The 12,548-nt window shown below is 43.0% G+C and overlaps 1 protein-coding gene across 2 annotated transcripts; it reads left to right on the plus strand.

Moving 5' to 3' along the window:
- The first annotated feature begins 534 nt into the window (after positions 1-534).
- Positions 535-8,628, plus strand: PRDX4 (peroxiredoxin 4). 2 transcript variants are annotated; one of them, XM_056506090.1, is made up of 8 exons: positions 535-913; positions 2,727-2,844; positions 3,807-3,923; positions 4,472-4,594; positions 5,209-5,339; positions 6,913-6,947; positions 8,138-8,184; positions 8,506-8,628. In XM_056506090.1, exons 1-8 carry the CDS (start codon positions 550-552, stop codon positions 8,507-8,509), a joined length of 939 nt encoding a protein of 312 aa, XP_056362065.1. In that variant the 5' UTR covers positions 535-549; the 3' UTR covers positions 8,510-8,628. The 2 variants fall into 2 exon arrangements, with proteins under 2 accessions (XP_056362065.1, XP_056362056.1); XM_056506081.1 differs by lacking the exon at positions 8,138-8,184.
- The last annotated feature ends 3,920 nt before the right edge of the window (positions 8,629-12,548 follow it).

The raw sequence follows: 12,548 nt of genomic DNA on the forward strand, positions 1-12,548 counted from the left end.
GGGGTATTAGGATAGATTATCTTTAAAGGTTCCTTCCAACGCAAACCATTTTGTGATTCTGTGAATTAAGGGACTTAGTAATTTCTGTCAAACCTACTGTCACATAGTCACCACGTGCAATGCATGGTGCCCATTCACAAGCTGCTGTCCAGGGGGCAACAATTCAAGGTTTTGGGTCCCAGTTCCGCAGTGCCCGCATTCACGAGGCCAGATGCACAAGCTGCACTTGGCAGGGCTGGCCTGACCGCGAGCAGCGCCGTGCCCACAGAACCCACGCTGCCACAATCAGAGACGATAGCAGATGGGAAGCCTCTCACAATCATAGCTTCCTTTGCAATCACACGCTCCGGATACGTGCCGCTCTCTCTCCACACACGTGCACTTTTCCCCTCTTTACATTGGTACACAATTCCCCGATTCCTCCGAGGCCTCAGCCCCGCCGGCACCGCCCGCGCTCATTGCCCGGCGCCACGAGCGGGCAGGCCGGGGCGGCTGTGCTGTGTCCCGGGAGTGGCTGTGCCGGGCTGGGGCTCCTCTGCCGGACCCGGGATGGTCGTGGAGGGCCCGGGACCGGCACAGCCCCCGCCTCCCGTCGCCCCGGCCCGGCCCGGCCGTGAGGCGGGAGAGTTGCGGCCCAAGCTCCTCCCCGCCGCCGCCCCTCGCCGCGCCGCGGGACGTGCAGTCGCTCGGCGGGCCATGGAGACGGGCGGCGGGGCCGGGGCGCGGTGCCCCGCGCTGCTGCTGCTGCTGCTGGCGGCGGCGCTGGGAGGCGAGGCGGAGGCGGAGGAGCCGCGGGCGGCGCGGCAGCGCGGGGACGAGCAGTGCCATTACTACGCGGGCGGGCAGGTGTACCCCGGGGAGGCGGCCCGGCTGCCCGTCTCCGACCACTCGCTGCACCTCAGCCAGGCCAAGAGTAGGTGGCGGGCGCGGCCGGGGCTGCGGGAGCGGCGGGGCCGGGGCGGGGTGTGCCCGCAGTGCGCTCGGGGCTGCGGAGCGGAGCGGGGCGGCGGCAGCGCCACGTCAGGCGGAGCGCGGGGCTCGCCGAGCCCAGCCCTTCCCCAGCCCTGCCTTTCCCTTCTCTTACCGGGGCCTGTGCTTGCCGAGCCCTGCGCTTCCCTTACCGGGGCCTGCCCTTCCCCAGGCCGGCTCTGCTGCGGCTCCGGGGGGCCTCGGCAGCCGGGGCGGAGGGGGGACGGGCCCCGCCAGCCCCTTCCTGACCTGTGTTTCCATCCTGGCCACCGCGGGCGTCCCGCAGGGTCCGTGGTGCCAGAAATGGCGAACGAGTTCAGGGCAGCGCTTCAGGGATGCCCGGGAATGCTTTGTGCTCGCCCTGCCGTCAGAAACAATGAATGGGCTCCTCTGTAACCCGCTGCCACCAGCGGCTTTGGCACTGCTGCTGTGCCTGTGCTCTCTCCGATTTAAGTGCTTTACATGACAGACGTGGGGACAAACACCGTAAATCGCGTCGCTGTGAGATGTTCAGGGACACAAAGGTCCCGTCCTGCAGGACAGAGAGAAATTATCTTCCCTGTGAGAACTGACAGCTGTAAAATCCTTTTCCTTTACTGAGCCAGGGCGTACGTTCTGTTTTAAATGTTTGCAAGCAAATGCTAAAAAAAAAAAAAAAAAAAAAAAAAAAGAAAAGAAAAAAAAAAAAGAAAAGCAGCCAAGATATTTGTAACTGATACTGTTTGGGTTTTTTCTCCCTTTATAGTGCAAGTTATTACAAATAGATGTTTATAACTGTAAAAGCAAATACCTTAATTTAGGAAGGGGTCAAGGTATGCAGTATTTTGTTTAATATCTTTCCCTTCTCCCTCCTAATCTGAAGGTCCTTGTTATATATCCTTGCTAACTATTTTCTGCAGCTGTGGGTTGTCTCCAAAAGGAGAGCCAAACAATTCCGGCACCATCCAGATAATATTCAAGATTCCACATGTTTTTCTCAAAAGCTTTTCCCTGGATTGCTGGAGATGTATGTCAATGTCCTTGACACAGCAAATGTGTTCAGATCCCCTTGTAATTTCAGTATATCCTGTCCTTTGTCTCAGAATTCACAGTGGCAGATTTAATTTTTAATATTTTAAATTCAAGGTTAATACCTTCTGATAGGAATAGTAAATATATTTAATGCTTTTCAACTGAATATTTTTTTTAAAACACAGCTGTTTTCAAGTTAAAATTTGCTTAGGAGCTGTAATTTAACAAACATATACTGCATTTTTAGGCAGTTGTCTCTTAACCATGTTGTGGCATATATTTTTTGTGGACCAGAATTCCAGACAGGTTTCTGTGGCTGAAAAGTAGCAAAGTGAATTTGAACTATCTTGTGCTTCTGGTTCCCAACAGCTGTTCCTAACAAAACAATGAGAATACCTGAAGTATTAAAGAGCTTTCCCCTTCATTCTAGCAGGTGCCTTGAGCTGGCAGTGCACACAGGGTTTGTTCAGCAGGCCCAGATAAAGTTTGTGTGGCCTTGATTATCAGTGATCAACAGGGCTCATGTATGAGCACAGGCTGGCCAAATTATTTACTTTGTATGTGTACTAAAGCCTTCATTTCTTCATCACTCTGTACCCCCCTGTTTAGAGCTGGAAAGCAGTTTAATCTTGGAACCATGCTGCAGGTTGTTTTTCAGGCAAAAGAAGAACAGCTGTCCTTGGACAGCTTGGTTTGAACACAGGTGTTATTTTCTGACTTTTAATTCAACATTCTTTGTATTTCAGTCTCCAAGCCAGCACCTTACTGGGAGGGAACAGCTGTCATTAATGGAGAGTTTAAAGAGCTGAAGTTAACAGATTATGAAGGAAAATATCTTGTCTTCTTCTTCTATCCTCTTGATTTGTAAGTAAGAGCATTGTAGGGGTACCAAGACTGAGTGCAGCTATACTAGATTAATAATTCATTAATTCCTCTCTTTTTTTGAGGTCTTGTATTTTTGTTTGGTAAGAATTTGGGAGAGAAGAAAGGAGTGACAGAAGAAAATATATTCTTTGCATTTGTTTTCTCATCATGTATTGGTAAAATTGCAACACAATCTTTGTCCTAATAACTGTACTAATAACCAGTTTGTGTCTCCACATAAAACAAACAACTTTGTAGTTACCCAGTTTGGCAGACTCTGTTTTCTGTTCCATGCTCTGAGTCAGTGCTGCAAGTAGAAGAAAGCATCCCATTCACTTTTTTTAGAGTGTATATAGAGGTGACATTTTCCCTTTAAGCTCATCCCATAACATCCTTTACTTTACTTTACTTTAACATTAACTTCCTTTATTTAGAATGCAGTAACTTCACTGATTGAGTGAAAACATCTCTGCTTTTTAAGGGACAATCCCATACTTTTCCACAAAATGAAGAGAGAGATGCATAACTGTTTTTAATATTATAGCATCACTAGCTTTACTGCTTTAGTTCTTCTGTAATAGAAAAAGTTGAAGATATATTAGTTGAAATTTGCAGATTTTCACAGTAACAAATTATGGTATGATCCTTGGGAAGAAATTAGATTACAGTGCATAAATTCAGCTATATTTGTAAAGTCTGAAAGAAAGTAACTATACAAGCTCTGAATCCAGATTGTAAAATAACCATAGATTTGTAGTCTTCTGAAAGAACCCATTTTTAACTAAGCTGGAGTCTGAGGGTGGAAGATTTGCCAGGCAGCATTTTCATTGAATACTTGAAGAAGCAATAAAAATAAGCAAAAGCTGAAATAATTTATGATAAATACACCATTTTAAGTTAAGCAGAGAATTTACTGGCTTTCTCATGAAATTTTGACTTTTATCTTGTCTTAAATCATCTAGTACGTTTGTCTGTCCAACTGAGATAATTGCCTTCAGCGACCGAATTGAGGAATTCAGAGCAATAAATACTGAAGTGGTAGCATGTTCTGTGGACTCAAAATTCACTCACTTAGCATGGTATGTATCTTCCTCTTGTCTTTCACTAAACATTACTCATGGTTCCAATTTAGCAAAAGAACAGTACTCCCCAGATTTTTAGCCTGTGTAGGTATATCATAATGTGTGAAAGTATGATGCAATTGACACAAATGTTTAAAATCAATTTTAACCCTAGTGTGTGGGAGTATCTTCATTTTTTAAGCTTGTTTAACATGTATTGCTTACAATATGTCATGTCTCAGTCCAAAAAATACTACAGATACAAAAAGAAAATATTAATGAAACTATCAGTAAATGCTTCACATTGTACCAGTTCATGAGCCTGTAGGCATAAAGCAGTGTGACTGGTAAGGAGAAGGTCATCATTAACACATGTTGCCAAAACCTGCAAAAGATCTACTGAGCATTTTGTTCAAGCCACAAATACTGTTTGTCTCCTTTGTGTGCAGAACAGAAAGAATGTCACTTGCACTAAATTCTTCTCTCCATACTGATGTAGTTTGTGATTTTGTGTAGGGAATATAAATCTGTATGAGAAATACATCTATATTTCCTTTCCTTCAAAGGATTAATACTCCTCGTAAACAAGGAGGACTTGGACCAATGAAGATTCCCCTTCTTTCTGATCTGACACACCAGATTTCAAAGGATTATGGAGTGTATCTGGAAGATCAAGGACATACACTTAGGTATTTCACTGGGTTGCAGTTTGGTTGGGTTTTTGCTGGGGTAATACTTACTGTTTATATTTAAAGAAGCATTTGAAATTTTTCTTTTAGAGCAGCTTTTACTTGGGGATTCATGGTGAGTAGCAAATATTGAAGAACAAAAAAATACAGTCATTATGAGTCAGAAGAGGGGTCCAGGTTAATATCCTGTTTAACAGCAGGCATCAGAAGATAGCTAGGGCAGGGCAAATATGCAGGATTCCCCAGAACTGCAGTTGCTCAGGGACCTCCCAAGTCCAAGTGGAGTCAAGACTAAGGCTACCTAAAGAGATACATTTCCCTAAAACTGAATAGTTTCTTTTGGGATCCCTGTAATGCCCTAGCATCTGCAGTATCTCCTGGCAGGGCCTGTCATAGCTTCTATGTTCTATGTTCTATAGTTCTATGTTCTGCAAAGAACAAAAATTTTTTGGTTTTTAATGGAGCTCAGCTCATGTCCTCTGAAACCCAGGTAAGGAATAGTACTGGTGTTTGCAAAGATCAAATTCCTCCCAACCAGCAGACAGAAAATAGTGCATGAAAACACCATTGTCATTAATTCTGTTTCCTAACACACACTTTTTTTTTCCCCACAGAGGCCTTTTCATTATTGACAATAAGAGAATCCTTCGACAGATCACCATGAATGACCTTCCTGTTGGGAGATCAGTGGATGAAACACTTCGTTTAGTACAAGCATTCCAGTACACAGACAAACATGGAGAAGGTGCTCTTTTAAACACTGTCATATTGAAGATTGTTTTACTTAGCCTGGAAGCTATATTAGCTTTTTGGAAGAAAGATGCTCAGTAGCATTAAGGACTGGCCTCATACGCTGAAGTGGTTTGATTGCCCTGCTTGTTTCTGTGGTCCCAGGTCCTTAAGTTGTTGTTTCTAGAATAGTAATTTACATTTTAATTCACATCCATGAGAATGAAAGCATAAAGCATTCCTTATGTACCATGTGCCACAAGCATAAATTTGTACAAAATATGAGGCTGTGAAGAATGAGACCAAATATTTCAATACATTTTTGCACACTAAAATAATGGAAATGCCAGCCATCCTTGTCCTGTGCCATTCAGTGAGGACCTGTGACAAGTAATTGAGTGTGTTTCATGTCATGATACATGGTGATACTATTGAAGTTATAGTGCCATTAATTGTGTTTGTAGTTTGTGTGTAATAGCTGTATGATCATCTTTCCCCAACAAAGAAATTTTACTGTCTTCAGATCATTACTTTGTATCAAGAATTCTTGTTCCTCCAGTTCAAGCATGGGGTGAACTTTTTCACATTTCTTTAAATAATTTATTTGAAGATTTGTTTAAATATGAATACACATTTAGCAGTGTAACTTCCAGTTCAACTCAATGTCACCAGGCATTTGAAAATACATTTATATGAAGGTACAGATCATTATTCTGCTGTGCTGTACAGACTTGAAAAAATAGATGCTGATACTTAGGCTGTGCACATCTGGCTAAGGAAATTTAGCTTACATTTAGTTACAAAGCCAGTTTACAGAATGTTAATTTGCAGTGTTTCCAGAATACCACATTTTTTTTCCCAGCTTTTACATGAATGTTGAGGAGAGCCTCTGTAGACGCCTCACAGGTTTCTTTGCACAGATTAACAGTTCTCCACAATTCCTACTAGCATGTGGGTCATTTTGTCTGTCAGCATGTCTTAAAGCAGTGTAATATGACATAACTGCTTAGGCTGAAGCATCAGAGGGAGAGCTCTGAACAGATGAGAGCTTTACTCTAGAATATGCAGCTGTACAGGTGGTCCCAGGGCTCCCAGCCACACTGGTAAGCACATGCTGTGATCCCTTTGCTCCTAAGCAAGGCTACAAATAAAATTAGTGTCTTGAACTTAGAATCTTTGAACTGATCTCTTTGCTAAAAAATGCCCCTGGTTTTGGTTTTAAAGAAAGAAAGGTATGTCTCTTTGTAGTCACCTGAATTTCACTGCAAAACTTCTGTTTTACTAGAATAGTGTTCATTCTCAGATACTGCTTTGCCAGTACTTCGTGTAGAAGGGCACAAGAATTAAACTAAGGTATCCATCCAGAGATCTGCAGTTTTCAGGTAACAGAAATGGTGGATGGTGTCAGGTATAAACTGCTAGGTCACTATCCCATGTGTCAAGAAAACTGCACATTTAATAGTTTCAGATACTGATATGTGACAGTTCATGGTGTTTTCCTTCAAGGTCAGAAAGAGAATATTAAGCCCACAAAGTCTGTGTATGTAGAAGTACTTCAGCTAACTTTGTCCTTTTGTTCTTTTTTTCAGTTTGCCCAGCTGGTTGGAAACCTGGCAGTGAAACAGTAAGTCACTGTTTATATTAACATGCATGGAGTATTAGCAAACAGTTACCATTTCTACTAGGGCCAAATCCAAAATCTTAGCAACTGTCAGTGAGAAGGTATAAATAATGTCACATTATTAAGCTTATACCATTTGTATTATTACTGATTTCATTAGGGGATTGTTTCCCTCACACTAGACATGTTCCAGTTGTTTCAAACTGCTGGGGTGTGAACTATTCACTTGATCAGCAGTGAGTTTGTGATCAGGAATTTTTTTCTACTAACATCTGATGAGGAAAAGTACAAAACTCCTGAGTTTGTTGTATCTTCCTGGTTATTTGTCCATATAAATTCCTGGTGGTTCTTACTGCAGATCCTGGGCACTACCCAGAAAAATAAAGATAAAAGTTCCCAGGCTGCTGTGGTATGTGCCAGATCCAGTACCACTATCAGCACTCCAGCGGGGAGCACTGCTTTGCTGTGCAGTTGCCCTCCCTTGTTACTCCTGGGCTCCATGTGACTGGAGGCAAAGGAGCCAGAGTTCACATAAACACTCACTCAACTTGTTTGTGTTCCCTGGCCCAGAGTGAGTCTCAGCAGAATAATGAAACTTCCCCCAGAGGTCTGAGCTGCCTCGTTCAGATGAGATCACTGTCACTTATTTGAACATGTGGCTTCCTTCTGAACCAGAAGTGACAGAGTGCTGTTGTTAAAGAGCTGGCTCAACAAAACCAGGTCCCAGCAGCCTCCAAACAGAGTTAGTGAGCATTGTACTTGAAAGTAAAAAAGAGTGGAATGTTAAACCATGTTTCTTTGCTGGATGTAAAAGTTTCCTAGGATGACTTGAGGCTGGGAGTCAGTTTTTTCCAGCTAGCAGAGAAGTGTCATAATGGGGGAAGCTGGATATTAAGACTGTAAAATGAAGGAGGGTTGGCTGGCCCAACATTCGTATTTTGACACTGAAAACTTCTGCCTTCCATGACTAGGATCACCTAGATAACATGACATTGATGTATTTTCTAAAAAAGAAAAAAAGAGCTTTACAATGCTGACATTAACAGCTCCAACACTGCCAGTTTAATAATCTAAAGCAATACATAAGCATTCTCCATCTCCTCTGTGCAGAAGATGCAGACAGTAGCAGAGTAGTTGAAAAAGCCTTTCTCAAAGATGTAGTCATGCCTTCTAAATGTGTTTGATTTAATTAGATCAAACCAGAGGAAGCCATGAGAGTGTGGTGGCCAAGGGAAGAACTGTAAGTAAATTCTAAGCCTCTAGCTTACAGATACTAATTTACCAAAATACCTTGCTTTTGGGGCAAGCTGTCAAAATTCTTCCTTTAGTAGGCTGCACTCTCTCATGTCTCAGTCAGCTCAATCTCTGCTGCTGCTATTAGGTACCTTTAGAGATGAGCAGTAATCTAGTACCAAATCAACAGATAAATTACTCTTCAGTGTTGCTAGTGAGTTGGCAGTAGCATATTACTATAAAATACTGTGCTGTTCTGGCTTTATAGTTTGGTGTGTTTTCATGGCTTTGGTTTTTGACTAATATTTTCATTTTCTTTCTTGTACAGATAATTCCAGATCCAGCTGGAAAACTGAAGTATTTTGATAAACTAAACTGAGCTCACCTCTGTTGAATTAAATAGGTCACATTCAACTTGATTTTTGCCAATAAAATGTCATTAATTTTGGTACTTTTGTGAGTTTGATTAATATGTAACAGCAGTGAAACATTAAAGGGCTCATTGTTTAAAGAGAAGTCTAACCTGTGTGAAGCATAGGTATCTCATAAGTTATCAGAAAATATTCTTATTAAATACAAGTTTTCTCGTTAGGTTTTATTTAGATGCTCAGTCTTCGCCAAATCCACTTAGCATATTTGGCTTAGATTCATGACTTTTGCTATTAATAGATTTCTGATTTCTGCAAAATACTGTGTTTGGTCACATTCTCGCAACTACAGCTGTAAAAGAGGTACTTGGTTGTGGTACATTTGTCTGTAGTCCAGCAGCAATAGCAGCTAACTTAAAAGCCAGGAATAAGTTACAGTTGCTGAATGAATTTTCCAGTGTGTGTAAAGCTTGAAAACATTTTTCAGCTACTAAGATCATACCCTACACTATATAAATCAGTATATCTGCAGTGAAAAAAGCACAGCTCTACCCGTTCATGTGATTCAAGGGCTAAACCAGTCCATTTTTCTATGCTTCCATTTGTAGTGTATTTGCTGATAAGATCAGTAGTTTGACATTTTCTGAGTTCATCACTGTTAACAGATGGGTATGGGGGGATATTACCCTGTGCCAATCCACTCCTTAACTGTGGCTCCTAGTTTTAAGGGAGTAGTAGTTGTAGTGATCATCAGAAACTTGTGGCTGATGGACGTGAATTTCTTCTTTCAAGGGAAAAGAACATCTCCATGTAAGACATACTTGTGTGCACAGGAGAACTCTTTCCTGAGGATGTCATCTTGCTTCTTCCCACCTCTTCCTCTTTTTGACGTGGTATTCTAGAGTCTGCAGCTGGAAAAACAGCAACTGAAATGTGTGCCAGCTTTTCACCAGGGTCATCCTTGAAAAGACAGCAAGCACCTTTCCAATCTGCACCAATACATAATTACTCTTGGTTGGATCCCACATGCCTGAAAACTCACTTCCCCTTCCCTCCTAGACCATCCAATTCCCTGCCCTATACACAGACACTTCATTACAGTTCTGCAGAACTAGGCCAGGAGTTGCATTTGCACAGTGAAGCTACATGATTTTGTGGACCTGGGTGAGCATGGAGCAGCTCTCCATGTTAGTCACTGCAGACACGGAGCAGAAACAGCTGCTTCACTTCAGCTCTGATACAAGTAACACCTAGGGCAGAGGCAACCACATGCAAAGCAAGCAGAGCCTCACTGAGCCTCAGCCTCCCTGTTCCTGTGAGGTCTGAGGAAAGGAGTCCCTCATCCCAGCTAGAGGGTAACAGAGGCAGAACGAGATCTAAGTGCTGCTCCAGCCTGTGATCACAAAGACCAGAGGGCAGCATGTAGAGGTGCTTTCTCATGTGACTAGGATGTAAATCACCTTGAATTTTACTCTGGATTCTGTTTACATCAATCCTGAAGCACTAAGAACAACACACAGAATGTTTGAATAACTCCAAGCCACTGCAGTGTGAGAAATGCAGGCCCAGCTATCACACGGGTATTCAGCAGCAGCCCAAGGCACAAAACGATCACAACACTTGTGCCCCCTTTAGACCTGCTGCCTGTGCCCTGCTCCCCAGAGGCCTCGCCCACCTCTGCAGCCAGCTGGCTCTCAGACACACCTAATGCTCTCCCAGCTGCAGGAACCCCTGGCACTGAGACAGCCAGTGACACCTGGTGAAGACAGAGATGAGTTATCACCACGTGCTGAACACACACCCAGCCTGTGGCTCCTTGCAGTGAGTTACAGCAACACAGCCTCAGGGTGTATCTCTGTAGCAGTCAGCACTGAGAGCAACAAACTACAGTTGTCAAAAGCTATACAGTGCCCGAGTCAAGAACAGAAAACTGTATTGAGAACACTTAGTGACTGAAGAAAACTGAGGCCATCTGCACAATCTGACCATTGAAATTTAAGTCACAGCAGTGTAGCTGTGTCAACTTTTAAGGTTTTCATAAATGCACATTTACATTTTAAACGTGGTACATGATGACACAGGGTTGTGGTTTTTTATTTTTAATGCAGTTCAGTAGGGATAAAAAGTATTAGGGAAATAGTCCTTAAGCAAAGACTTGAGCTGCCATGTGATTTTACATATTTGAAATGAACAAATGACAAAGCAGTCTGTTCCTCCAGTACTCTTCATGTGAGGTTTGAAATAGTGGAAAACTTAAATTTCATACATCTCTGCTTTCCCAAACCCCAGGATATATTCAGGGACCTCTCTTGGAATGCAGATGCCATTGTAAGCCTGTCTTCTCAACAGAAAAAGCAAAAAAATGTTTCTGCAAGGCAAGTTATGACTAATAGCGAGACAGTCTTCAACTTCCTCTGCTATTCTGGGCAAGCCTCCCACACCCCTCTACTGCCCCCTCAGCTGTTAAACTATATATGGTGCTGAGGCTTGCAGATGAAAGCCACCTCTCCAAGCAGGATGGATACTAGCTGAGACCTGGATGTTACTTCTAGCAGTATTGAAGAAGCATCAATTCAGATAATAACAATGGCACAGACTTTTTGATGTTAGCTAATTTAGCCCTCTGCAGCCTTCCTGGGTTACATCCAGTCCTTGCCCACAGAAACCTCTTCCTCTGCAAACTCAAGTATATCAAAAAAATAAACACCACATTGCTTGGAGTCTGTAGAGGTATTAGGTTTACAGTTGGACTCAACGATCTTGGCAGGTATTTTCCAACCTATATTACTTTATTACACCTCTGTAGGGAAATGGGCAGTGATGGCAAGCTAACACAGATCTTTTGGGAGTGCTATGAAGGTCACACATGGTTCTGGAGACCCAGCTGCTCTGCAGGTTTCTCTCAGTGGTCTGATCTCAGCTGAGCTGAAATGAGCTGATGCCAGAGCAAGCTCTGTGGTGTGATTAACCCCTAATGCAGATGCCATTGTGAACCTGTCTTCTCAACAGAAAAAGCAAAGAGCTGAGAAGTTACCACATAAAACTGTGACACTGTAAGGACCAGAACTAGTACTACTCTCCTTTCTGAATGCCCCAAGAACCAATCCTGAGTCCCATTCCCCTTTTCCAGAAATCTCCCATTTCTGCCATGTAACAGAAGGGAATTAAGGAGCAGCCAATGCCCAGCAGTGCCTCCAGCCTCATGGACAGGAGCCCTGCAGGGATGAGGACCTCTGCTGGCAGAGAAGTGCTCCAGTAATATTGTCTGTGCAGCTCTGGTCATCCAACCACCTTCCACAAACGGAGTTCCCAGTTTCTCTTTCATGAAAGCTGAGTATTTACCCTTTTATTTTCCTGTTAGCTCATGCCTAACCTATAAAGAAATGATCTCTCCCATGCCTAGTTAAGAATGCACTCAGAGGAAGATCAGCAATCAAACCAGTGTCACCAGACAAAGGCTGGACCAGATGTGCAGTAAAACCAATTGAGCATGTAGTGAGTTTGGAGCAGGTTTCTGAACTAAAACTCAGTTGCTCAATGTCCCACATTGCAGTAGGTCCTACAAACTTCTTCCCAGAGTGCTGTACAATGTGACATGGCTGCAAAATCTGGTGTGGCTGTAGAAGAATGGTCCACACTTGAAAAAGGATTATCAGAAGCTGTTACATGAAGTTCGAGTGATTTTAGTACTTTTTTAACCATAGGATAAAAACATTTGAAACAAGGCACTCCTTCGGGCACTGAGTTCAGCCAATCCTACAGAAATCTCCTTTTGTATCACTATTAAGTGAGAGGGTAAGGGGAGGCACTCTTCACTGCATTCCAAAAAACAATGGGCACAGATATTTGCTTCCTGCTACACAGCCACAGTCAATAAATTATATAGATAAGCCTACTATAAATAAAAAGGTTTTCTAGCAATTCCTTTAGGTTCTGTGGTAATGGTTATTCCCCTACAGCAGTGACAGGCAAGATACAAGTTGCAACATAAACCCAACAAGAA

This window comes from Oenanthe melanoleuca, chromosome 1, assembly GCF_029582105.1.
Source record: "Oenanthe melanoleuca isolate GR-GAL-2019-014 chromosome 1, OMel1.0, whole genome shotgun sequence".
In the NCBI taxonomy this organism is placed as follows: domain Eukaryota; kingdom Metazoa; phylum Chordata; class Aves; order Passeriformes; family Muscicapidae; genus Oenanthe; species Oenanthe melanoleuca.

Coding starts and splice junctions, on each gene's coding strand:
- PRDX4 (XM_056506090.1), top strand. CDS start 550: ATGGTCGTGGAGGGCCCGGGACCGGCACAGCCCCCGCCTCCCGTCGCC. Junction 5,340..6,912: donor CACAGACAAACATGGAGAAG/GTGCTCTTTTAA, acceptor TCTTTTTTTCAG/TTTGCCCAGCTGGTTGGAAA. Junction 6,948..8,137: donor GGAAACCTGGCAGTGAAACA/GTAAGTCACTGT, acceptor TGATTTAATTAG/ATCAAACCAGAGGAAGCCAT.